The sequence below is a fragment of the Mytilus galloprovincialis genome, chromosome 1 (genome assembly GCF_965363235.1).
Source record: "Mytilus galloprovincialis chromosome 1, xbMytGall1.hap1.1, whole genome shotgun sequence".
Classification (NCBI taxonomy): domain Eukaryota; kingdom Metazoa; phylum Mollusca; class Bivalvia; order Mytilida; family Mytilidae; genus Mytilus; species Mytilus galloprovincialis.
The window spans coordinates 53445628-53472987 of NC_134838.1; the positions used below are offsets into that span (position 1 = coordinate 53445628).

The window sequence follows — 27360 nt, forward strand, 5'->3', positions numbered from 1 at the left end:
TTCTTATGTCACAATACAAAGTTCCATATTCATAATAAATACTGTTAAATTTTATAAACTTTTCAGAGAAAATCTATACAAGAGTTGTCCCTCAGCTTCCCGCCATTCTGCAAAATTATTATTCGGAAAGTCATTCGGAAGAATCTAGACCGGAAGTTTACAAACAAGCGGCTGCACGCTTTTTGTTACACATTGTTTTTATCATATTTTGTCCAAATAGAAAGCATTTTATAACGAAGATGACTTCGGAAAATGCTCAGGTTTTGTTACCAGTAGAGGCAGAGTCGTATGTGGAACATTTACATACATTTAAAGTAGCAGAAATAGGAAATTATGAGTAAGTAAATTGTGTTGCTATGATAAACAACCATCATTTACAGCTTTTTAAGTGGGTCTCATTGGGGTCTAAGCGTGACGCGGGATTGCCGATTTTTTGTCAGCGTGACACGTGAAAGTCAAATTATTGTGGCGTGAAAACGGGAAATTAGGTCCTGCGGGACCCGGGAAATGACAAAAAATGAGAATTGCTTATGGAGTTATGTACATAGTGTAAGCGGGATACGGGAAACTGACAAAACAGTAAGCGGGATCCGGGATCGGAACCCCCCAATGAGACCCCCTTTTAAGGATGGAATTTTCCAGAAACCTGCATTAAATACTATAGCCATAATACGTGAGAGGTCATAGTTTTGTATATTTAAAGATATCACAACTTCAGATTGATTTTTAACTTGTAGGAGTCACTATAATAGTCTATAAAAAGCCATGTTCCCTGGTTATTTTTTTCTTGTAAAATTGCTACCTCTTTTGCCAGGTGTGAGATGATTGCTATTTCTGCCAAATGAAAAAAAACAAAACATCAAAGATAAAGGATAACATTAAGCCTGCATGTGCCACTCTCTCATAACTGTTAGGATAAACATGATAAAGTCCCATCACTCGCAATAGAGCTAAAATTCTTTTGTCATTTAACATGTTTAAGACATAAGTAGAAAAAGACTTCTGTCTTTTGATGTTTCTGTTCACACTTAAATAGATGTGTCCTGTTTGCATCATCAATTTAATTTTTGTTAAATTACATGACTTAAAACATGTTTCCCAAAATATAAAATGTACATGAACTATCCCAAGAATACATGTATAACGGTCTTAATTTTTTTACTTTAACAGGTTGGGCTCAAGTCAGGAACTGTCAGAAATAATAGGTTATAAATTAATTTATAAAACCACAAAATACAGTATTTATTATTTAAACAAGGATTTTTAATGATGAGAAATTTATGATAAAAAGTAACCCAACTAAAGGGGGTTAGTTAGTAAATACTGGAATGATAGTGAAAGTAAAATTAACCTTAGCCATGACCTTAGCCATGCATGCATGGCTAACCCTGTTTAGTTGGGTTAGTTTTCATTATACATAATACTAATCAATTTCCAGAATTCAAAATTATTCCAGATTCAAATAATTCCTTGTTTTTAGGATAGTTTGCTTTCATTCAAATTCATTGACTGAAATTTAATGTTCATGAACTGTCAAAGTGTGTTTATTTTACTTTTTCAGCTGGGGAAGACAGCATGAAATGATAGAAAAGATAAATATGCAGGCTGTACTAAATGCCTCTGTACAAGAAGATGAGTTTATTAAAGACTTTCTCATATCATATGGAAAGGTAATCGTATATATGTAATGTTTATTTTAAAATTGTTTTATTTTGTGAAGTTAGTAAATTTCATGGTTTTACTTTTTTTAATCATAAAAAAGACATTGTTTTTATATAAGGATATTACTGTGCATAGCACAGGGTTTGAAAGAATGTACAATTAAATCATTTAGAAACTACAAATGTATGTAAAATGTATAAAAGTTCAAAATCATTGCATAGTAATCAACAATGAAGCTAAAGTCATAACAAAAAATGTATCCAGGGAAGCATTGATAATATAAAAGTGCCATTACAGTACAGTTATTAGAGTAATATAAAAATAAAAATTGTATTCATTTCAAATCATTTGTATCCAGAGGCATTTTATATTTCTTTTCAGACTGATGTTTTGATTAAAGACCTGCTCACAACAGAGATCTGGAAAGAGAAGATATTTACTGAACTAATTGAAATGGAATTTGAACCAAAAACAACATTTCCAATATACATGGTTGTAAGTATAAATGAAAGGCACAAAATTATGAACAGACATTTTCTAAAGGTATTGTCTATTTAAAATATATTGATGATTGTATTTACTATTAGTAATATTGACATAAACTTTTGGTTTATGCTAACAAACACACGCTTAAATGATTTGAAAGAAAATTGGGAATGACATGTTCTAGTCTGCTTCAAGATGTATCCTAAAATAAGATATGTCTGTATGTACTGACCTCTTTTAGGAAAGAAAGTATCTTTTAAAGGATCCTCTGTGGAAAAATTGCTGATGGGCTTTTAGTTTTGGAATAGACAATCTGAAATGAAATGGTTTAGTTAAAAAAACTGGGTTTAGAGTGAACCAAATCTAGTTATTTCAGTTTTGTTTTGGTATTAATTGTAAAGATTATGTCCCAATCAAAAGTAAAGAAACAAAGTTGATCTATAAATAGATATAAGAAGATGTGGTATGAGTGCCAATAAGACAACTCTCCATCCAAGTCGAAATTTGTAAAAGAAAAACAATTATAGGTCAAAGTATGGTCTTCAACACGGTGCCTTGGCTCACACCGAACTGTAATCTATAAAGGGCCCCCCAAAATGACTTGTTTAAAACCATTCAAACTGGAAAACCAACAGTCTTATCTATATAAAAAAAGCAAGAAATGAGAAACAATTATGAACTACATCAACAAACGATAACTACTGAACATCATGTTCCTGACTTAGGACAGGTGCAAACAAATGAAGTGGTTTTAAATATTTTAATAGGTACCAACCTTCACCCTTAACCGAAACAATCTTGTAACAGCACAACATTGAAAGACACACTATATATAGATAAATATCAATTGAAATGGCTTAACTCAATCAACAGACACATCTTATATCCATGTAAATGTAACTCTAATTATTATTTTTTAGTTATTTCATGAGGCTACACTGGTGAATCTGCTAGAGACTACAATGTATTTTAAAGAGATGTGTGAGAGTGCAGAGAATTGTATACCTGATTTATTAGACTACTGCTACAGAAAACTAACACAACTCACAGCAAGGTAATAAAAAATATCTGCTTTTACAGCTACATATGTAACTAGTCTTAAACTTTCATCTTTTACTGTGTATAATATTTAAAATGTGTTTTTTCACTAAAGTAAAAAAAAATTGTGGGGAGAAAAATGTGTTATATATACCTTCAAATATTTGTTTGCTTCTTAACAGTGTAAAATCGAAAACTTTGAAATTTGAATTTGCTGCTTCTACACAAAGGCATTGACTTTGAAAGCAAAAACAGAGCTGTTTGTAGTTTAAATAATTTTTTGGAGTAGAATGATATGTCTTCCTGCTACTTTAACTAGTGAAATATTGTCGTAAAATTAAGAATTAGCACATCTATCTAGAGTGAAGAAAATTGTTTATGTTATATTAAAATATTATATACTGTCCAGATTGTGATTTTTCATAAAGTATATGGCAATTTATAGCTTTTATCAGTATTTATTTTATCCTTATAGGACAGTAGAAGATTTTGATGATGAAGAAATTGATACTAATGATGCCTTAAATAGTATGTCCTCAGCATCAAATATGGAGGTATGTATAAACCTTTTCCTATAAATATGTAAAAAAGGTTAATATGGTAACATCAGAAATATGACATTAAAAAGACAGAAGTAACATCAGACATTTTAGATTAGAAAAGAGTAACTATTCCAGATAACAGAATGTAAAAAAAAGTACATACAATCAATGGAGTGAGATTTTTTAAGTCACAAGTTTATAAAATTACATACAATTAATAATATATTACTGTTTTAATTATTTTAAGTGAAATTTGTTGTTGTTTTATTCACACAATAGAACATAACAACTGAACTAAGTTATGGAATTCAAATGTTCAAAAATATAACAAAATCATAACAATCTTAGAAAACAAGAATGGTTAAATTGGGATATGGCAGTCACATATTAAAAAAAGAAGATGTGATATGATTGCCAATGAGACAACTCTCCTCCACAAGAGACCAACATGACACAGAAATTAACAACTATATGTCACCGTATTGTCTTCAACAATAAGCAAAGCCCATACGGCATACTCAGCTATAAAAGGCCCCGAAATGACAATGTAAAACAATTCAAACAAGAAAACTAACAGCCTTATTTATGTACAAACAAGATGTGTCCCAAGTACACGGATGCCCCACTCGCACTATCATTTTCTATGTTCAGTGGACCGTGAAATTGGGGTCAAAACTTAAAATTAGAAAGATCATATCATAGGGAACATGTTTACTAAGTTTCAAGTTGATTAGACTTCAACTTCTTCAAAAACTACCTTGACCAAAAACTTTAACCTGAAGCGAACGGACACACAGATGGACAGACGAACGGAGGCACAGACCAGAAAACATAATGCCCCTCTACTATGGTAGGTGGGGCATAAAAATGAACAAAAAACAAATATGTAACACATAAACAAATGACAACCACTGAATTACAGGCTCCTGACTTGGGACAGGCACATACATACATAATGTGGCGGGGTAAAACCTGGGACAGTGGTATAACATAAGAACGAACTATAAAAATCAGTTGAAAAAGGCTAAACTCATCAGATGGACAAAACTACAAGTGAACATGGCCGGGTACTTGTACAACAAAAAAACACCAGGTACATACATGTACCTCACTTGTTACTGTTATTTTTACATTCAAAAGAAACTATTTAGCTCTACTGTTTCCTTGGCTTATAGGAGTAAAATATATACAAATTGATATAGAACAGTTGAAAAGTAAATGATTCGCATGACCAATTTAAATTAAAAAAAACATAGTTTCCCGGATAGCAAAATACAATTTTGTATTGCTTGTGTCACAGGGTATTTAACAAATCTTTATAATACTCTTATTTTTATTTTGCAGGAATTAGAAAAACAAGAAAAGAAGTTGAATTTTGAAATTTGTATTAAATCCTTGTCCTTGTTGAGATATATAACTGATTGTATAGATAAGTAAGTCCATGTAGAAAGTACAATATGTTAATATACTGTGAAGAGGTTTATTTATAATATTTTTCACAGAATTTAATTCCGTGACTTCGAGCTTAGTGATAATCCACTAAAACTGTTGAAAGATTCCTTATTGTTTTTATTGTTCATTTATTGATGTGTTTTTTTTAATGAATTTTGATATAATCTAGAAATCCGTGTTGCTCAGAAGAGAAACTAACAACAGAAAAATCAATGAACAAGCAAATTTAAGTCTACAAATAATTTCATTGGTTTTATTTTTTATGAAGACTGTGCTTGTTAGAGAGAAATATAAGACAATGTTCAAGTAATTGTTCATATTTTAGGGAACTACTTATTTGCTGTTGATATAGTTGAATGAATTAAAAAATAGAATGCTTCTAGTCTCTCAGTTTATGAATATTTTTTTTTATATTTCAGTTCACCTTTAAGCGTTACAACTAGAATATTGAATACATTAGATATACCAATACTGTTGGTACATTTAGTAGAAAATCCACCATGGACAAGACAGAAAGATGGTCAGTTTTTGTTTTCTATGTTTAGTGTAAATTTTTATTTATGATCGGTCCTTTGCCACTCCTTACTTTGTCTATTTGGTAGAGGAAAACAAGGGACTTTGTAACTCACGAAAAGTTATTTCCCTTTGTATATTCAGCTTGTAGATACTTCTATGAAAAATTGAAGCAGCACTGGTAAAATGTGAGGTTTCAAATCAAATATGTCTGATTGACTTTTTTGTATCTGACATGTGACATTTTGTAGACTGTGTTTAAAGCATATCTATGGTCAGAAAAAAGTGTAGATTTTACAGATTTTGTTAAAAGAAACGCTATTGCTCAAATGACAGGTAAAAGATGCACAGCCAATTAAGCATTTCACTAGGTGAAATATTGTTTATACTTTTTAGAAGTTAAAAGGTCTATGGGAGATAACTCTTTACTTATTTAAAAAAAATATATTTTCAGGTAAAACATTTAAATATATAGATAGTAAATGGCAGGAAATAAGCAGAGAAGATAGTTTAAAACTCACTAAAATAGAAGGCCAGGTAAGTGGAATAAATCAATAATTTATTGAAGAGAGACTGTGTAGTTATGACAGGAAAAATGTTGGACAAATGTGTGTTAGACAGTAAATAATAACAACACAAATTATTGAAAAACAGAAATGTGCATTAGTTGCACATCAAAAGAAACAATGAAAACTCATTACTTGCTTCCAGAAAAAAGTTTATTTTGGACATATATTATGCAGAAGATAAACAAAAACAGGTGACAGTTTTTAATAAGTTTCCTAAACAAATTAGTAATACAAAAAACTTACTTTAAAAGTAAAAATATGTCATATACCAATCACTTTTATTGTTGTTCTACTGTGTAACATTTACTCCAAAGAAGAGGATCGTGCGGTGAAGTTTAATGGGTCTATGTTTTTAAAGACTCATATATATAAATTTTCTAAATTTTTTTTTTAGGTGTGGTTATCCATATTTAAGCTTCTGATGGACCCACAATGTCAACAGAAATATGAACTAGATTCATACAGAAAAAATGTTATAATTAAGGTAAATTTAACTTAATAGTTGAGATTGACTACAAGTTTTAGAACCTATTTCAAAATTAATTTGAATACTAATCAAAGCTGTTAAAACGGGTATTGTTTTCATATAAGATAGATAATTCAGAGACATATTAAAGTATGCAGGGGTCTTAAATGTTTAAAGTAGGCAGCTTAGTTGTTTATAAGTTTTGTGACACATCTTCTACCAATATTTTGAGAACCCTGCAGAAGAAGATTTTCAAAGTAATTGTGTCTCACAATATATAAGTTGTATAGTAGCCTTTTTTGAAATTTGCTTTAATGTATCCAAACCATACTGAAAATTATGGTTATATAAGAGAATATATGGAAACTTGGACATTGCTTTAATATAACGAGTCAGATGCATATGATGTGTATATTAATGAAATATACTAAATAAGTTATTTATGATACAGATTTCTTAATAAAATCCATATATATTTACAGCTCAGAGCATACCTAACAGAGATCATGTTAGATCAGATTCCTGTGCTAGGAGAATTACTCCGATATTTGGAGCACCTGTCTATGATGGAACCACCAGCTGTTAAGAAAGAACTTATTCTAGAACAGGTTGGTTTATTATTGCTGTGTTTTTCATTGTGGACATTTAAATCCATGTCTTGTATTTGTTTTATACTTCACACTAAGGGTTAGTAATTATGTAGATATTAAAGGATCCTCCTGTCCAGCTGTTTGGATAGTAAGTAAGGAAAAGGGTAGGAGAGTTAGCAACAACATAACTTATAATTTCTAAATAATTGCAAGCAAAGGATCAGCCCATACTAGTTTAATTAATACATGCAGTTGTTATTTATTTAGATTTTTTAACAAAAAATATTCACATAACATATTCTACATACACATTAGTTTTTACTCATGATAGCTTTTGATTTGTAAAACTTTATTTTGTGATAATGAGCAATTGTATGCCCCTGCTAAACAAAGGACATGGTATATAAAGTTATCTATGCCTGCAACTCCCTACAGTTTTCTAAACTCTTTTGTTCTGCCTATAGATATTGAACGATGTTTGGATCATTTGTTTATAATGGTGAAGTAAGTTTGCGTTTTTTTTCTCTCCAAATGACATACTTTTTATGGAATTGGGAAATCTTTCATAATTATTATATCGTATTCATAGCTGTCAAAAGAAGAAAGACTATACGGTTGTAGATTTAAGTCATGCTTTAACTTCCATGTTTTTTTGTTAGGATCAATGTAATATTTTTCTTTTTAGTTACCAGAAATGAGAGATAACATTCTGCAAGCAAATGAAGGAAGATGGAAGAAGATTGCTAAGAAACAATCTAAAACAGTATTCACTCCATCTGAGAGTGATATGAGAGCACAAGCCAAACGGTAAAGTTTTACTTTACATTCTTTTACAACACAATATATTCATTTGATATTTGTTATTTCACTTTAATCTGTTAATTTTAACCTGTTGCAAAGCAAAATTTGTGCTCCCCTATCAACTTGAATAAAGAGGTGGAAGAATACAAGAAGACATTTTAAACACATTTGAAACTGACAGGGTCATGACAAAATATGAATAACAACATAAAGTCAAACAAGCGTACAGAACAATATATAGAAAACTAAAGAGGAAGCAGCACAAACCCCAACAAAATTGTAAGAAATATTTTCCATGCAATTCAACATTCATTCTAAATAAATTATCTAATTTTCTTTATATTAATTGTAAAAAGAAAAAAATTGTTTAAAACATTTGTATTTTAATACTTTTTAATTCTATCTGCAGATGGGCAGAAACATACAATTTTGATGCAGTAGAGAGTTTGATAGCAGAACCACCAAAGTGTGCAATGTGTGGAGAAGAGGCTAGTAAAAGGTGTTCTAGATGTCAAAATGAATGGTATTGCAGACGGTAAGTTTACATTGGGATTCTTTGCTGAATAAGATTTCATAGCTTGTTATGTTTTTTTGAGTAATAGTGAATCCTTCGTTTTATTCATATTGATTTTGTGTTCAAATAAGAACTAAAAATTTGATACTTCAGAAACTAAAGTTGTCAAATAACATTTTGTGATTGGTTCTATTGAAAGTATCTACTTTTTCTTCAATGAAAGAAATATTAGATTACAAAATATTTTGGCCTATTTGGTTATTATTTTAATTGTCACAAGTTGTTCTAGTTTGATGCATGCTCTATTGAAGTGGCCAATCTTGATTTTCTGCAATTCCAGCGTCAAATATTTCATATATATATAATTGAAGAAAAAAAAAATCATAAAAAATATTTAGATTTACAAAATATTTTGGCCTTTTAAAATATTAAACTTGAAATAAGCGTTGCATATTCATAATAAACTTTCTGTTACAGTGAATGCCAAGTAAACCATTGGCCAAAACACAAAACAGCTTGTAACCTGTTGCAGGAATCACTACAGAAACTGAAATTACAAGAGAAGAGCAGCTGACCAGAGTTGCACATCTAATTAAAATATTATGACAAGGTCCTCTAATTATTCAAAGGAATATTTGTTACTTCAATCCATGAAAGGTCAACGTTTTGTATATGGTTTTTGGATGATACCATAACATATGCATAATGCCTTGTGATAATCTACATTTGTTAAAGGGACATAACTTTAAGAAATTTATTACTTCTCTAGCCATGAAATTTTTTTTTCATTGAGATTAATTTATTTTGTGACAAATTTAAAACTTTAAACTTCATTCACATTAACCAATATATATATTTTTTTAAATGTAAAACAATGTGTGATTACATCAATAAACAGGCTTTCACATAGAGAGAAGAGTTGTTTATCATGTTTGTTTTGTTCTATGCATTGAGAAATTGTTGTACTTTTTTTAAATGTGTTCTGTTATGTTCAAGAGGTTAGTGTTCATTATAGAAATGATTTATTTTTTTATACTATTGTTTTATTTTTGTAATGTTTTATTTGCTAAGGGCTATTTCAGATAAAAATATATTTGTAATTGGATAAAAAAAAATTATAATCCACAACCAGTACCGGTACAAATTTCACAAGAAATCTAGTATTTCATTTCCATCAACTATTATTATTGTTTCATCTCCCCTCTCTGTTATAACTTTTTTGTCTGAAATAGGCCTAATGTATATATATGTTGGAATTTATTATCAAATCATAAAAAAAAAAAACATTTGTTTTTTTTACCTTGAACAGTACTAATTAAAGTCATCACCCATATTTATTGGGACCATAAATAACAGGATTTTGAAAGGCATATTTTGGTACATGTATACGATAAATATGAGTAAAATGAAATGTGACAGTATTCAGACAGCAACCCAACAGCACAAATAGCTAAAAGACCTGTAGACTTCAACATTGGTCTTCAACAAGTTCTATACAATACTTCAAGCTAAAGAACTCCGGCTTTACAGAGAGAAAAATACTTCTGTAGTTTTGTGGTAGCATGCTCACCACAAGGATGGGTTCCTGTATTTGAGCCCTTGTTTGATCAAACTTAAGACTTGAAAATTAGTATTTGCTGCTTGACCACTAAGCACAAAACATTTGAGAGGGACTTAAAAGACGACAGAATTATGTATTCCCTCTTGAAATAGAAGTATCAGAATCCAGCTTAGCATGTCATTCTAGTACTTCAGTATAAAGTCAGATGCATTTTCATATAACTTTAATGACATTGTCCATATATGCATGAAATACTTGCCACTGGACATTAAACATGATGTCAAAATTTTTTAGAATCATCATCATTTATATACATAGAATTACAAAGAAGATATTTCTTTTTCATCATTGATGTCAATTTCATGTGTTATAAAATCAGTCTTCAGTTGGTGCAAATTTCATGTATACAAATCTACATTCCATCAATATTTTTAGATATGTAAATATTCTGAAATGTTTATCTTAATTTATCAATAAATCTAAATTAATACAATTTATTTGTCTTAAAAAAATGTTTGTTAAAATTGTGGTAACTAAAAATAAATCAAAAATTCATTGTTATTTATTGGAAACAGGAAAGTGATCTGTATGGTAAGACTATATAAAAAAGAAGATGTGGTATGATTGTCAATGAGACAACTATCCACAAAAGACCAAAATGACACAGACATTGACAACTATAGGTCACTGTACGGTCTTCAACAATGAGCAAAGGCCATACCGCATAGTCAGCTATAAAAGGCCCCGATAAGACAATGTAAAACAATTCAAACGAGAAAACTTAACGGTCTTATTTATGTTTATATAAAAATGAACGAAAAACAAATATGTATCACATAAAACCAAGGACAACCACTGAATTACAGGCTCCTGACTTGGGACAGGCACATACATAAATAATGTGGCGGGGTTAAACATGTAAGCGGGATCCCAACCCTCCCCCTAACCTGGGATAGTGGTATTACAGTACAACATAAGAACGAACTATAAAAATCAGTTGAAAAAGGCTTAACTCATCAGATGGACAAAAATACAAGTGGACGTGGCCGGGTACTTATACATCCCTACACAAAAAGACACAATATTAGGCATCTTTATTGGGTTGCATTTATTGGTATTGCGGTCTCACAACATAAATTATTCTCCGATCTTTTTGATTGCACCAACCATCAATAGCCAATTCACACAAAAAAGCAGACAGCAATGAAAAATATAACTTAGACAAATCTGATAAACCAATACAGCCGCAATTTTTGGAGGGGTTAAAATAGAGTATTTTGTGTTGAAGAAATTTACAAATTTACAGTATAACCTTAACCAAAAGACCTTTACTTCCCAGTCCAAGTTGATATGATATTCCACAGCTTGCATTTTCTATCAGGATTACAATGATAGACAGTCATTGCTTACAAGGAAGCTATTGAACAAAGTTTTCCAATTGGTGAAGTTTGTACAAACACAATATTTGTTTCTCCGATACAACTGTTCAGATCCCAACATACTATACGCTACCTTTATCTCTACATTCAAGACTAGTACCTCCAATTATTTCATGAAAACCAATATTATAATTAGATTTCTCTTTTGGGATATACATTAGAAACAAATAAAATGTACAAAAAAAATGGTGTTTTGAATCAATAGGTCATGTATCTAACTTGACAAGGTAAAACCAAAGACTTTGAGATATATTTTTTCTATTTCTTAGAGCAGCGATGTAGCATATGGAAGTAGAAAATAACATTTTGTGGATAAGGGATATATTTACACAGACAGCAGCAATTGCAGGCAAGAACCCATTTCAAGGTTTGTTGTTGGTTGAATAAATCATCGAAATGTTTTTCATCTTTTTTTTTTTAAAGCTAAACATGCAGATCACAAGCATAGCCCATCTCTACTGAAGGTTCAAGTTATAGGTTAGGTGAAAATAGATTCAATTGAGATTGAATTATTGGAATGCAAGCCAATGATACATTAACCTGGTTTTCAAGGTATTTTTTGCTGATTTTCACAAAATTGACTGCAAATTGTTAGATATAATTTCTATGATCAGCTTTAATAAAATTATGCATCCTTTGTCTAAATTGTAGCTAAAGTCCCTGCACTGTATATATGCTAACCCCTGACACAAAGGGTCCAAATATCAGTCCTAAAATTTGGTATTCTGTGTCTACAATAGTATCAGGTTGTAATGGTTAGTCGTCCAAAGAAACCAACCTGTGAAAAACTACCCATTGTTGGGCGGACTATGATACAAATAGATCCAATTTTAAGTTCTCTGACGTGCCAGACATTTAAAGTGAGTTTCTACTAAAATACCAGGTTTGATAACCTTATATTAATAGTTATTTGAGGTGTCTGTCATGAGTTAAGACAACACAATAGTGACAGGATTTTATAATAAGTACTCAGAAGATAGCAATCTGTAAATCCTGTTGGTGTTTGTTCTAAATGGGTTCAATTGTTAGTCTGCTAAAGTATTCTCTGTCTTCAATCGTTCTAGGTTATATTTACATGTAAAGGGAAATTCCTGTCTAAAAATAGAAAGGACTAACTCAATACCGAGTCGCTTCTTTAAAGGGATAATAAACAACCACAACCTCTTATCTAAACCACAAACTCAGCCGACTCTCTTCCAACTGTAAAAAGTTTTAAAGAAATCCGATTTAGATATACTGGGATACTTCTAACGGATAATAGCCACAATAAAACAAACTGAATATTTTGCCATTACGATGTAAGGTAACGTGGTATGATCTTTTAGCTCTTTGGGGATCAGTGGTATCATCTTTGTTTCTCGGTGATACAGGAAGTGTGATATAAACCTGGTCTACACAAAATGGCTTTCGGTAAATTTTTATTTTTATTTTTGTTAAGTTATTTCTTTGGACAAATTATCAAGAGTTAAACTTATACTGATTATTTAACGTTGTTGATAAATACATGAAAGCATTGTTATTGGTGTCAGGTCTTGAATGTCACAATGTCAATAACTTTAGTATGAGATCTGATTTCGCGGAATATTTCACATGTTTTCAATGTTTACATTTTGATCATGTTGATGTTATAATAATTTTATTTAATTGTCATTTAACATTACAATGTCTGTGGCAATACATGTTTAAAAACAATAATAATAAAAACAAAAAATAATAAAAAAAAAGCAGTATACAAAATTACAATATTCAATATTAATGTTACAATATAAGACCTCTGTCCTCAGTTCTAATGACCTTTCTATAAAGAAGGTAATAATTCTAACATGTCTAAAGGAAGTGGGCTTTAATATATAAAATCATTATGCGATGAAGATAATATAACCTCTGTTCCTGTTTAAAGGATAAAATCTTAAAATTGAGAATGGAAATGGGGAATGTGCCAAAGAGACAACAACCCGACCATAGAGCAGACAACAGCAGAAGGTCACCAACAGGTCTTCAATGCAACGAGAAATTCTCACACCCGGAGGCGTCCTTCAGCTGGCCCTAAACAAATATATACTGGTTCAGTGATAATGAATACCATACTAAACTCCAAATTGTACACAAGAAACTAAAAGTTAAAATGATACAAGACTAACAAAGGCCAGAGGCTCCTGACTTGGGACAGGCGCAAAAATGCGGCGGGGTTCAACATGTTTGTGAGATCTCAACCCTCCCCCTATACCTCTAGCCAATGCAGAAAAGTAGACGCATAACAATACGCACATTAAAATTCAGTTCAAGAGAAGTCTGAGTCTGATGTCAGAAGATGTAACCAAAGAAAATAAACAAAATGACAATTATACATAAATAACATCAGACTACTAGCAGTTAACTGACATGCCAGCTCTGGACCTCAATTAAACTGATTGAAAAATTATGTCTTCATCATATGAATATCAGGCACAATCCTCCCCGTGAGGGATTTAGTATCATACCATCATAACATATATGAGAAGAACATAACCCGTGTCATGCCAACAACTGGTTTATTAAGAATAAATGTGTTTAGTTCCAATGCAAAGACCCTAAATACTTTGAGTAGAAATGGTCTGACTCATGCTTTAAAATCTATCTACTTTGTCTTTGAACAGGTTGGGCACAAGTCAGGAAATGTGATCAATAATGCATGATCTACTTATATTCCAATATCACACTCACAGAAACAATAATATGACTCCTTCATTTTGTTCTTATAGGATTTATTGCCATTTTAATGACTATTAGGCAATTTTTGAATTTATGACGGTAGGAAGATATTAAAGTATGTTTGTCAATCGATACACTAGTGTGATAGAAAATTAAGAATTCTAATATGACACCTTAATTATCGTCAACCAGTATAATTGCAATATATCTACTTTTATATTGTATTTGAATCTTGGCCTACATAAACAGGGGGTTTTGATGTCGAAAATTGAGAATATTTGGCAGTATAAATAAGTTTATCAAAACAGAGAACAGCCGTTTTTGTGAATTACTGCGTTAGTGCTAAAGGTAGATATATTGTGATTATACTGGTTAACAATAATAGGTGTCATTTAAGAATTGAATGCTTCTTTTTGTAACTTCATTGGGGTGTAAAAGCGTTGACCGAAGTACATTTTGTATGAAGCGCGTTTCATAACACAGTTTTGTGTAGAATATTTAATTTTATGTGGTCATTTTGTCTTTTTTTCTTACAGTTTCACAAGTAACCGAAAATCGTGACACCAGTATAGTACTTAAAGTTAGGGAGTTGATAACATTATTAACAGGTAATTTTGAAGCTGCCAATATCAATCACAGAACTTAATTCTTCACATTTGACATTATAATCTTAGCTTTATCTCACTAGTTAAAGTACCAACTTTGAATAGATGCTCACCATTTGCTCACTGAAAAGACATAATTAAAATTGATGCAAAATTACATTGCAAAATGTTTTTTAAACGAGATATAATTGTATCTCAATCTCCTTGTTTCTGCTGTATTTACATGTATAAACATAATATAAACAGTTCTGAAACATGTTTAAAAAATGTTCTATGTCTGCTATTGGAGATTTTCAATCATAATTTGAAAATATGTTCATTGCCTGCTATTGGAGATATTCAATAAGAAAATAATAAAGTAATTTCATTTCGACCATTCTCATTGTCAGCTAATTCTATGCTTGATATAGGGTTAATTCATAATATCTCATTTCATAAAACACAGGAAGACCCCCAAGAAATGCTGCACATATTGAAGAGCTGAAGTTTATGTTAGAAAACTTTCCCCATCCTAACGTGGATGGAGTGGTTTACCTTCAAGATTATGAAGATAGAAGTGGAACATGTCCTATGGATAGTGATTTCTGGGGAAAACTTGCAGGTAATTACATAAATCTTTCGTGTTGCTTATTCTTTAGTTTTCTATGTTGTGTCATGTTGTCTGTTTGTCTTTTTTCATTTTTAGCCATGGCGTTGTCAGTTTATTTTCGATTTATGAGTTTGACTGTCCCTCTGGTAACCAGGTATCTTTCATCCCTCTTTTTTAATTAAGGATTAGTGCAACATTAGTATTCAAATTAGTGAAAAAAAGAATTGTCTATTCTATTATGTCACATTTATGTTATATATTGGTAATAAAGAGAAACTCCTGCACCCTGAGGCGTCCTTCAGCTGGCCCCTAAACAAATATGTATACTAGTTCAGTGATAATGGATGTTATACTAAACTCTGAATTATACACAAGAAACTAAAATTAAAAATCATACAAGACTAACAAAGGCCAGAGGCTCCTGACTTGGGCCTTCAAATTATCTAACATGCATAGGTTAGATAATTTGAATATTGTATAAAATAACAGGAACCATGAAATATACATTCAATATGGTTTATTAATTTGATCACAGCTTTATCATGTTTATAGAGTTGTGTATTTTAAAAAGAGGTGGTTCCAAAATCAACTCTTTTTTTAGGTTTACTTTATATTGACACAAAATTCTTGTTCTTTTTATACGACAGCAAAAATTGAAAATGTTTTGGTCGTATATTGGTATGATGTTGGCGTCGTCGTCTGTGTCGTCATCTTCGTCGTCGTCCGAATACTTTTAGTTTTCGCACTCTTACTTTAGTAAAAGTGAATAGAAATCTATGAAATTTTAACACAAGGTTTATGACCACAAAAGGAAGGTTGGGATTGATTTTGGGAGTTTTGATCCCAACATTTTAGGAATTGGGGGCCAAAAAGGGCCTAAATAAGCATTTTCTTGGTTTTCGCACTATGACTTTAGTTTAAGTAAATAGAAATCTATAAAATTTTAACACAAGGTTTATGACCACAACAGGAAGGTTGGGATTGATTTTGGGATGTTTGGTTCCAACAGTTTAGGAATTAGGGGCCAGAAAAGGGCCCAAATAAGCATTATTCTTGGTTTTCGCACAATAACTTTAGTATAAGGAAATAGAAATCAATGAAATGTAAACACAAGGTTTATGACCACAAAAGGAAGATTGGGATTGATTTTGGGAGTTGAGGTCCCAACAGTTTAGGAATTAGGGGCCAAAAAGGGGCCCAAATAAGCATTATTCTTGGTTTTCGCACCATAACTTTAGTTTAAGTAAATAGAAATCTATGAAATTTTAACACAAGGTTTATGACCTTAAAAGGCAGGTTGGGTTTGATTTTGGGAGTTTTGGTCCCAACAGTTTAGGAATAAGGGGCCCAAAGGGTCCAAAATTGAACTTTGTTTGATTTCATCAAAAATTGAATAATTGGGGTTCTTTGATATACCGAATCTAACTGTGTATGTAGATTCTTAAGTTTTGGTCCTGTTTTCAAATTGGTCTACATTAAGGTCCAAAGGGTCCAAAATTAAACTTAGTTTGATTTTAACAAAACTTGAATCCTTGGGGTTCTTTGATATGCTGAATATAAAAATGTACCTAGATTTTTGATTATTGGTCCAGTTTTCAAGTTGGTCCAAATCGGGGTCCAAAATTAAACTTTGTTTGATTTCATCAAAAATTGAATAATTGGGGTTCTTTGATATGCCAAATCTAACTGTGTATGTAGATTCTTAATTTTTGGTCCCGTTTTCAAATTGGTCTACATTAAAGTCCAAAGGGTCCAAAATTAAACTAAGTTTGATTTTAACAAAAAAATGAATTCTTGGGCTTTTTTGATATGCTGAATCTAAACATGTACTTAGATTTTTGATTATGGACCCAGTTTTCAAGTTGGTTCAAATCAGGATCCAAAATTATCATATTAAGTATTGTGCAATAGCAAGAAATTTTCAATTGCACAGTATTCAGCAATAGCAAGAAATCTTCAATTGCACAGTATTGTGCAATAGCAAGAAATTTTCAATTGCACAGTATTGCACAATAGCAAGAAATCTTCAATTGCACAGTATTGTGCAATAGCAAATATTTTCAATTGCACAGTATTGCGCAATAGCAAGAAATATCTAATTGCACAATATTGTGCAATAGCAAGAAATTTTCAATTGGAGTTATCTTTCTTTGTTCAGAATAGTAGTTGAATCAACTTAAATCATTGTTTTAAACAATATACAATGTATATTCACTTTTACTACCAACCAATCTTTACCATTCAGTGATAACAAGCACTTTATTTTACATTTTTATATTTTATGATGTATTTAAGAGTAGTTATTGTTGCAAACTCCATTAGAAATTTGAATTGATATCAGTTTTGGAAAAAGGGAAAGGGGGATGTGAAAAAAATGGGGGGGGGGGGGGGGGGTTAAATTTTTCTCATTTCAGATTTCATAAATAAAAAGAAAATTTCTTCAAACATTTTTTTGAGAGGATTAATATTCAACAGCATAGTGAATTGCTCAAAGGCAAAAAAAAAATTTTAAGTTCATTAGACCACATTCATTCTGTGTCAGAAACCTATGCTGTGTCAACTATTTAATTTTAGATTTAAATAAGTTTGAAGAAGAAATCTTTAATTGATTTGTCAAATCTTGACATTTGTTTTGTGTAAAAAACCCATATAATGTCAAAAATTTGATCACAATCCAAATTCAGAGCTGTATCACGCTTGAATGTTTTGTCCATACTTGCCCCAACTGTTCAGGATTCGACCTCTGCGGTCGTATAAAGCTGCGCCCTGCGGAGCACCTGGTTAAACAATACTGTGATATAGATTTGTTAATCACAATTTTCAATATTATTACCCCCCCCCTCCCCCCCACACACACACTCTAGGCTTTGTTGCATTTACATTTGTCCATCACACTTTTCTCCAGTACTTCTCAACAGAAAGTTTTCATATATATTTAGTCAGAAACTTAAGGTGATGATTTATAATGTATCAGACACCTAAATCTGTTTTTTTCTGGTACTTTCAATTATGAAAGGGGTCAACTCAGCATGACTTCGTCTGCCACTATTTGTTTGATCAAAAGTGTTTCATATACATAAAATGGATTCGGTTTATCTATTCTTTTGATACGACCCCAAAATTTTTTGGGGTTCATATAATGATATGACATGTATGATGTCGTCGTCTGCGTCTTCCAAAGACACATTGGTTTCCGGATAATAACTTTAGTTTCAGTTAATAGATCTTTATGAAATTTTTTCAGAAGGTACAATACCACAAAAGGAATGTTGGGATCGATTTTGGGGATGATGGTCCTAATCGTTTAGGAATTAAGGGCCAAAAAGGAGCCCAAAATAAGCATTTTTCTAGTTTCAGGATAACTTGTGTACAAGTATTTCATTTGCTCTGAAATTATACTACAATGTTTAAAACTACAAGTAGAAGGTTTGGATTCATTTTAGGGGTTACTGGGCCAAAGTTTAGGGATTAAGGGCCAAAAAGGGGCCAAAACAAGCATTTTTCTAGTTTCCAGAGAATAACTTGTGTGTAATTGTATGGATCTCTCTGAAATTTTACCACAATGTACCATATAATAAAGGGGGGCTGGTATTAAGTTTTGGGTTAATTGCCCAAAATATGTAGGAATTAGGGGCCAAAAAAGGGCCAAAAAGAAGCATGTTTCTAGTTTCCAAACAATCATGACAATAGCTTGTGTTTTAAGTGTATGGATCTCTCTGAAATTGTACTACACAGTTCAATACTACAAAGGAAAGTATAGGATTGAGTTTAAGGGTTATTGTTCCAAGGGGGTTTCAAAAAGATGGGGGGGGGATTTTTTGTTTACTTTTTTTTAAGGGATTCCTTTTTTTTCAAAAAATTTCAAATTTATCATATGTTTTTTACATAATAGGTTATACGTTGCAAATAAGTTTTTGGTTTATGGAATACAATTTTTAAAAGTTGCTTCGCTCTCAAAGGACTTTTTCTACTGGCAGTTGTCAAATGAAAAATATAAGGAGATACATTTAATAGATGGCAATTAAGAATTCGTTTAATGTAATTTTCTCTATTTTTGCTCTGCTTTTTTTCAGATTGGAGACTTTTAACACAGGCACAGCAAACAGAAACCAAAGAATTTCTGTTAATGAAATTCAGCTTAGATGATTTAAAGCTAGCTTTGGACCAATATATTACACAGAATGGTAAATGCAATTTGAATTCAATAATGTTAAATTTTAAAGTTTCATTTACACAATGGAGATCGAATTCAAGTTTTTGACTGCTGTATCAAATATAAAGTTGTTCATAAATGTGGACTAAAGTGCATGCCAGGTCAATGTCATGCAGTTCATTAATGAACTGATATACCAAGATATTATCGGTACAGTTATGAATCTGTTATTAGGTCCGAGTACACAGTGAGTTATCGTCCTTTTGTTTTTGTTATCCACGAATAAAGTCCTTAGTGTGGACAGTGTGTTGCTTGCCAATTTTTTTTAATACCCTTTCAAATGTATTTCTTTATTTTTTATACCTTAAATAGCAATAAGAGGGATGAAATTACACTGTAAAAAAATTGGGTCATGAATTTTATAGTTAAGTAGTGATTTGGTCCAGCTGAAAAATGTTAAAAATTAGCACTTCGGAATATGTCAAAAGATTTGAGTTAGAGCCAATGAAGTTTTCTATAATTTTGATATAATTTGTCCCAAAAGTAGTACAACACACTGTAAAAATATTATCGAGAAAGTGCAGGTAGTAGTTATTTTTATTTTCATTTATTGTCTAAAAGAAATACACTATTAAATAAATGTGTACTCACAACCATTTTAATAGGTTCAACTACAAATGTACAATAATAAACAAAGGAAGATAACTCCAATTCAAAATTTTCAAAGATCTGGCTGAATGGAAAATTTTTAGTTCACATTGCAATATTAAAGCAACTTTTACCATTCAGTGCTCACAAGCACTTTGATTTTAAATAGATTATGAAACCTTTAACCTATGCTTTTCAAATTTTGATATGTTGTTTCCAAAGACAAAATACCAGAGGTCTTGTTTTGCCATTTTCTCTTTTACTGTTCAACAGTTAAATATTGGAAAAAAGCACTTAAAAGGCATTACTGCTTGCTAGTATACAAATATGACACAAAAAGAAAACACACATTTAGAAATAATCTATAAATTATGATGCTGCTGCATACATCTCCTAAATTTGCACTAAATTTAATTTGTTTACCGGTCAATTTAATGCATTTATTTTGTGTAATTTTTAGAAGGAGACATACCAACCACTTTAGAGTACAGGATCTTTGTTAATAACTGGAGAGGTAATAAAACTAAAAGAAGGACTCAGTCGCTAGGTATAGTAAATGTTTGGATTGTTCAACCAAACTCTGATAGCACATTGAAATCAAACATTTATATTCTTGCTACTGGTATTAAATTCGGTATCAAAAACAAAAATGCCATTCTTCTATATGTTTGGTGTAAGTATTTTTCAGACCTATCTGCTGTCATGTTCATTTAAATGAAACTTGAATTTTTATAGTTCTATTATACTAGAAATTCTATGCTTGGATGTTTATCAAAAACTTATATTCGATGTGACTGTCTAATAAAGAAAAGGTTTACTCTGCAGGATAGATAGATAGTGTTTATTATCATAAAACCATGCAAGAACAAAGGTTACATTCTGTGCAACCCCTTTTTTTGTGTATTTATCAGTATTAAGGTGTTAAAATATATATTTCAAAGTACCAATAAACTTTTTATTGCAGTATATTTATGTTTCAGCAGTTTTCCAATGATTGCATGGTTACTGTAAATCCAGAAATTATTGTGAAGTTTTATTATTGTTAAAAATGCTACAGGTTAAAATTGCAATAATTTAAACTCACATTTTGATTTTTTTAAATGAATTTAAACAAGATGTTTTTAAATATCGCAAAAATTGAAATAAGCATTTAAGTCTAAATTGACAAAATCACAATAATTTCTGATTTTACAGTATTACAAGTTTAATTTGCTATTTCTGATATGTTTCTCCAGATAGTGAGTTAAAATAAACTAGTAAGCACAAATAACTAAATTGCATTTGCATATAGTTGTTCTTATTTACTCCAATTAAATCTAATAAGAACCAGAATAAGGGCAATCCTTTGAATTTAATAAATGAAATATTGTTAAAAAAGAAAGGCGAAAGATACCAAAACTGAAAGTGATATTGAACCTTATGTCAAAAGCTAACAATGTCATGGCAAAAAACAGAAAACAATAAAAAGAAAAATAACAGTACGCAAAACATATCATAGTTAAGTGCCAGTCTTTGCAAGAATCAGGCAAAATTGAAAAATTTCAAAACATGGCCGAAAAAAACCCACCGACCTAACCATCCTATTTTGAAGTTACCCTTATCCTGATTTAGAAATGGCAGATCTTTTGTTTCTGCGTGTCTGGTAATTCGAGAAATCTCCAGATAACTTTTGGTTAGAATGATAGCAAATAATGGAGTTAGCTCCCCTTAATTTTTATTTTCTAGTGCATTTCAACCAAATTATATCTTGAATTACCAGAACAAGAAAAGGAAACGAATGTTATATTCGTGCACCATTATACAATTTGAACATAAATTAATGTCAACTTGAGTGGGTTTTTGTTTGTCATGTTTTCACCACTGCCTGATACTTAGGCAGATTGGCACGTTAAAAATATAAAGACTGAGGAACACTATGCCACCAAAAACCATAGTTGATCCAAGGTCGACCAGAATGGCAAGTAAATCCTGCTCCACATATGGCATCTATTGTGTGCTCCTTTTAGTTCAAATCTGGTGGTGTCCGTAAATCTTTTAAGCAGCAACCCTTTATCAAAAGAATCATGATTGGGAATAAAAGCTTAGGAATACTGTATCAACTGAGAGATGCATGTTGATTTTGCATGTAAATACAGAGTTCTCATATATTATGTATATAAAGAATATAGTCAATTTCTATCCATAAAAGAGAGGGTTGGGATCCCGCTAACATGTCTAACCCCGCCACATTATTTATGTATGTGCCTGTTCCAAGTCAGGAGCCTGTAATTCGGTGGTTGTTGTTTGTATATGTGTTACATATTTGTTTTTCGTTCATTTCTTTATATAAATTAATAAAGGTCTTTAGTTTTATCGTTTAAATTGTTTTACATTGTCATTTCCGGTTTTATAGTGGTATGGGCTTTGCTCATTGTTGAAGGCCATACTGTGACCTATAGTTGTTAATTTCTGTGTCATTTTGGTCTCTTGTGGAGAGTTGTCTCATTGGCAATCATACCTCATCTTCTTTTTTATAATTAGTTTGAAATAAAAGTTTTGGAATCTATTTCACAGGTCAAATGATGATGGAGCTAGAACAAAAAGAAGATGACATTAACCAAGAAAGGGATTATAATTCTGTTTTACTTTCCCAAATTGGGTTTGTCACACATCTCAATGGTGGACAGTCACAGAATCTTCAGAATCTAGAACAAACAAATCAGACTTTAGAACAAACAAATCAGACTTTAGAACAAACAAATCAGACTTTAGAACAAACAAATCAGACCTTAGAACAAGAGAAGGAAACCCAGTTTAGGCATATTCAGAATCTAGAACAAGAAAAGGAAACCCAGAAGGCAATTATTGAGGAGCAGAATGAGAGATTAAGGAAGTATAAGATAGATGATAGATATTTAAGAAAGCAGTTGGCTAAAAAAGACAGAATAAACCAGGATCTGCATGATCAGTTGAAAGATGTTAATATGTTGTGCAAGTAAGTACTTGAAATTATAGCCCATTATCAGAGTATGAATGAATCGATCAAGTAGATGGTTAACTTTATCATTTTTTTGTCAGTCAATTTGCACTTTCAAAATTCGTCTTTTTGTCTTTTAATTCATTAGTAACTTTCACTATCTTCAATCAGCTTCTGGAATGATATGATATTTGGTTTGAAAACCAAAACATTTAATAACAAGTTGTGTTGTGTAGTTCTACACAAATTCAGAGATGATAGGCAGTAGCTTCCTGTTAGATAATATCTAACAGTCCCTTTGTTAGGGCAGTTGTGTAAGTTTCAGCCCTTAAAAGAATTTTTGAAGGCAATATAATTAATCACATCATTAATAAATTTGACACATTGGTGGCCTTCGGCTGTTGTCTCCTCTTTGGTTGGGTTGTTGTCTCTTTGACACATCAGTGTTTTCCTTTTTTCACTAAGGGAAGGTGGGTGTTTTAAAAAAATCACTTGCAACCGGGTGTTTTTTTTTTTAAATGTCCACCCGTTTTTTTTTAATTTACTGTCGGTGCACGTGGGGGTCACAAAAATAAAGATTTGTATAATATTCACATTTAATGGAGTTGAACAAACATAAATAGACGTAGTCATATTAATTGTCAAATATTCTTTGATTTGATTTTTTTCAACAATTTATCTCTTTTCTCTCTTCTTTCATTTACAATTTTATGTCCTGTTTCTTGCTTTTGTGCCGTATTTTTGGCCCATAGAACAGTAGTATCCTTCCTCTGTGACTATAAGCCATTTGAAGTCTTCCTCATATTTGTCTTCACTTGCGTGTCTTTTCCGTTGTTTGGTTGATTTTTGTTCAATTTCCACAACTTCAACATTACTATCAATTTTATTTAACTTATTTGGTCTAGTATTTTCTTTATCACCATCGTCATCTGCCTTTCTTGTACCCCGATTGATAAATGAAAACATTGAAATTTGACGATTGGACGCCATCTTTGTCAATGAAAACAAATCAGCGAGGCGCGATTAGTAGGGTTACACTAATGTCCTGACAATGTCCTGACAATGTCCTGACAGTGTCCTGACAGAAATGAAAATGCCTAATACTCTTTTATTATTGGATGGATTTACTTGAAATTTGGAATCAAGCAAGATGAGAACTTATATTTATTAAATAAAATTTAAAAAAAATAAAAAAATATTTATAAGAGTTAGAAAACTTGACCTGACCAACTTGACTTTGAAACTGCTAATGTCCTGACCGATATGAAACAGCTAAAAAATGTTTTATTATTGACAGGATAGACTTCAAATTCGATATCAAGGAAGATAAAAACATTTTATACAAAAATATAAGAAAAAAAAAGAAAACAAATATTTTCAAGAGTTAGAAAACTTGACCTGACCAACTACGTCCTCCCGTGACTAATGTCCTGACCGATGTAAATTGCTAATAACTTTTTTGTTCTTTGAAGGATCGACTTCAACTTTGATGTCAAGGAAGATTCTAACATTGCATACAGAGATATAATAAAAATTATTCAAAAAACTAATTTTAAGTGTTATAAAACTTGACCTGACCAACGTCGACTCTGCCCTGACTAATGTCCAGACCTGATTGATGTAGAAATTGTTAATAACTTTTTTGTTATTGAAAGAATTGACATAATTAAAGTCCCTTACCAAGGATATTCAAAATAAGAATTTTCAAAATAAGAATTTATGAAAAAAAAATTGTTTGTAAATTTTTGAAATGTTAGAAAACTTGACCTGACCAAATTGATCTTTATCATGATGAATCAATGTCCTGACCGTTATAAAATTGCTTTGCCAATAAATTTTTTCTTATTGAAAGGGATATAACCACACAGTTTTATATCACTGAGAAAAGTATGTATTAGAGATGCTGTAGATACTAAGTAAATGCACCTATAGATATACATTTAATATGAGAGGATTATAAAGATGTACAGAATGCAATTAAGTCCAAAGACAGTGACATGAATAATTAAAATTTAATCACACCTACATTAATTAAAATTAACACAAATTGGAGTGTTTACTTACCTATATTTTACTTATTTATTTCACTCATTTTTTGTTGTTAAGTTAATGAGGGATTAAACATGTCAAATAACATGAATAAGGACAGGAAATGGGCTTCTTTTGATTTCAATATATTGTTTTTACAAGCATTCAAAGTAGAATTATGTTAGAATCACACAGAAATATAAAAACTTATAATAAACATAATTTCATTATGTCACTGTCTTTTGGCTTTCTTATACACATATATTACGAATAATAAAAAGTGCATCCAAGTTAATTCTTTCTGAACTATGTTTAAAAAAAAGGAAATATCAATATAATTTAAAGAATTAAGTCTATTCTGTCTTTAGAGAGAGAGAGAGAAAAAAAAACAGTTATATATAATATTTGTCTTTTCTTCATCAATCAGGACATTGCAGGACAAGGTAAACATTGATCAGGTCAAGTTTAAATAAAATATTTTTATTTTACATGCTTATACTAAGTGTTGTAATCTTCCCTCATAATAAACTTGGTAATATCCCAACAAATAACAAAAAGGTTATTGGCATTTTTATAACGGTCAGGACACTCATCATGACAAAGATCAAGTTGGTCAGGTCAAGTTTTTTAAAATTTCAAAAATTAAAAAACATTTTTTCTCTCATAAAGTCCTATATTTAATGCTATCATCTTCCTTGGTAAGGAACTTAAGTCATTTTTTTTTCAATAATAAAAAGTTATTAACATTTTCTGCATCGGTCATGACATTAGTTAGAGCAGAGTCGACGTGGGTCAGGTCAAGTTTTTAACTCATTAAATTATTTTTTTTTAAATCGTTTTCTTGTATCTATATATTTAGTATTATAATCTTCATTGACATCAAATTTGAAACCGGTCCTTTTAAGAATAAAAAAGTTATAGGCATTTTACATCGGTCAGGACATTAGTCACGGGAGGACGTAGTTGGTCAGGTCAAGTTTTCTAACTCTTGAAAATATTTGTTTTCTTTTTTTTTCTTATATTTTTGTATAAATGTTTTTATCTTCCTTGATATCGAATTTGAAGTCTATCCTGTCAATAATAAAACATTTTTTAGCTGTTTCATATCGGTCAGGACATTAGCAGTTTCAAAGTCAAGTTGGTCAGGTCAAGTTTTCTAACTCTTATAAATATTTTTTTATTTTTTTTAAATTTTATTTATTAAATATAAGTTCTCATCTTGCTTGATTTCAAATTTCAAGTAAATCCATCCAATAATAAAAAAGTATTTAGTGTTTTCATTTCTGTCAGGACATTGTCAGGACATTGTCAGGACATTAGTGTAACCCCGATTAGTATTCAAATTTTAACGGTACGGAACCGAAAAAAATCCGAAATTTGAAAAAAAAAGCCGACCATCTCCTAAAATCGAAAGGTGGTCGGCTTTCAAAAGAAGGTGGTCGGCACACCCGGCTTAAATGCCGAATGGAAAACACTGCACATTCCCCATTTTCATTCACAAATCATTTTTATTTTCAGTAAGATGAAAAAGCAATTACAAACCTTGTTACAGAAGAAGTAGAAGTTGTTGTAGATGATTCAGCAAACTTTTGGTGCAGCTAATTTATTATTTACAGTGTAAATATTTACTTTGTTCAATCTATTTTATTGTTATTGTATAAAGTTATTATTTGAATAGTTGTTGGATTGTAGGCTAGTGTCTTATAGACTCTCAGGAAACTGTGCTATGTATTCTAAATTTAGAATTTGTATTTGTCTTTTTGTTCATTTGTTAAAAATGGCACAGTTGATTTAAAATTTTAATTGTCATTTCATTTGCATTTTTATCACTGGACAATACAATAGCTCAGTCTACTGATATTATTTCTTTTAGATTTTGACTATTTCATTCAAATATATAAACCATATTTTATATATGCAACAGTTTACATTTGCACCAATTAGCATTTAATTTGCACCAAAATGAATTTTTCATTTGCACTAATATTGTTTTCTATTTGGAGTAATACGAATGCCTCTTTTTAAAATATTGCACCAAATGACACCGATGTAAAACT

The 27360-nt window shown here is 30.9% G+C and overlaps 3 protein-coding genes across 3 annotated transcripts; all 3 read left to right on the forward strand.

Moving 5' to 3' along the window:
* Positions 1–132: 132 nt before the first annotated feature.
* LOC143078567 (zinc finger MYND domain-containing protein 10-like) lies at positions 133–9368 on the forward strand. Its single transcript, XM_076253427.1, has 13 exons — positions 133–337; positions 1562–1670; positions 2044–2157; positions 3069–3202; positions 3662–3740; positions 5073–5161; positions 5600–5700; positions 6148–6230; positions 6657–6746; positions 7211–7336; positions 8004–8125; positions 8529–8654; positions 9111–9368. Exons 1-13 carry the CDS (start codon positions 240–242, stop codon positions 9205–9207), a joined length of 1368 nt encoding a protein of 455 aa, XP_076109542.1. The 5' UTR covers positions 133–239; the 3' UTR covers positions 9208–9368.
* A 2550-nt stretch (positions 9369–11918) lies between these two features.
* Positions 11919–21571, forward strand: LOC143061390 (uncharacterized). The gene is made up of 6 exons (XM_076233734.1): positions 11919–12000; positions 14861–14932; positions 15375–15530; positions 19592–19702; positions 20780–20866; positions 21555–21571. Exons 1-6 carry the CDS (start codon positions 11919–11921, stop codon positions 21569–21571), a joined length of 525 nt encoding a protein of 174 aa, XP_076089849.1.
* A 1310-nt stretch (positions 21572–22881) lies between these two features.
* On the forward strand, positions 22882–27360 carry LOC143078624 (uncharacterized). The gene is made up of 2 exons (XM_076253477.1): positions 22882–23293; positions 26822–27360. Exons 1-2 carry the CDS (start codon positions 22884–22886, stop codon positions 26862–26864), a joined length of 453 nt encoding a protein of 150 aa, XP_076109592.1. The 5' UTR covers positions 22882–22883; the 3' UTR covers positions 26865–27360.

Coding starts and splice junctions, on each gene's coding strand:
- LOC143078567 (XM_076253427.1), top strand. CDS start 240: ATGACTTCGGAAAATGCTCAGGTTTTGTTACCAGTAGAGGCAGAGTCG. Junction 3,741..5,072: donor CCTCAGCATCAAATATGGAG/GTATGTATAAAC, acceptor TTTATTTTGCAG/GAATTAGAAAAACAAGAAAA. Junction 8,126..8,528: donor ATGAGAGCACAAGCCAAACG/GTAAAGTTTTAC, acceptor TTCTATCTGCAG/ATGGGCAGAAACATACAATT.
- LOC143061390 (XM_076233734.1), top strand. CDS start 11,919: ATGGAAGTAGAAAATAACATTTTGTGGATAAGGGATATATTTACACAG. Junction 12,001..14,860: donor AGGCAAGAACCCATTTCAAG/GTTTGTTGTTGG, acceptor TTTTTCTTACAG/TTTCACAAGTAACCGAAAAT. Junction 19,703..20,779: donor CCAATATATTACACAGAATG/GTAAATGCAATT, acceptor TGTAATTTTTAG/AAGGAGACATACCAACCACT.
- LOC143078624 (XM_076253477.1), top strand. CDS start 22,884: ATGGAGCTAGAACAAAAAGAAGATGACATTAACCAAGAAAGGGATTAT. Junction 23,294..26,821: donor GATGTTAATATGTTGTGCAA/GTAAGTACTTGA, acceptor TTTTATTTTCAG/TAAGATGAAAAAGCAATTAC.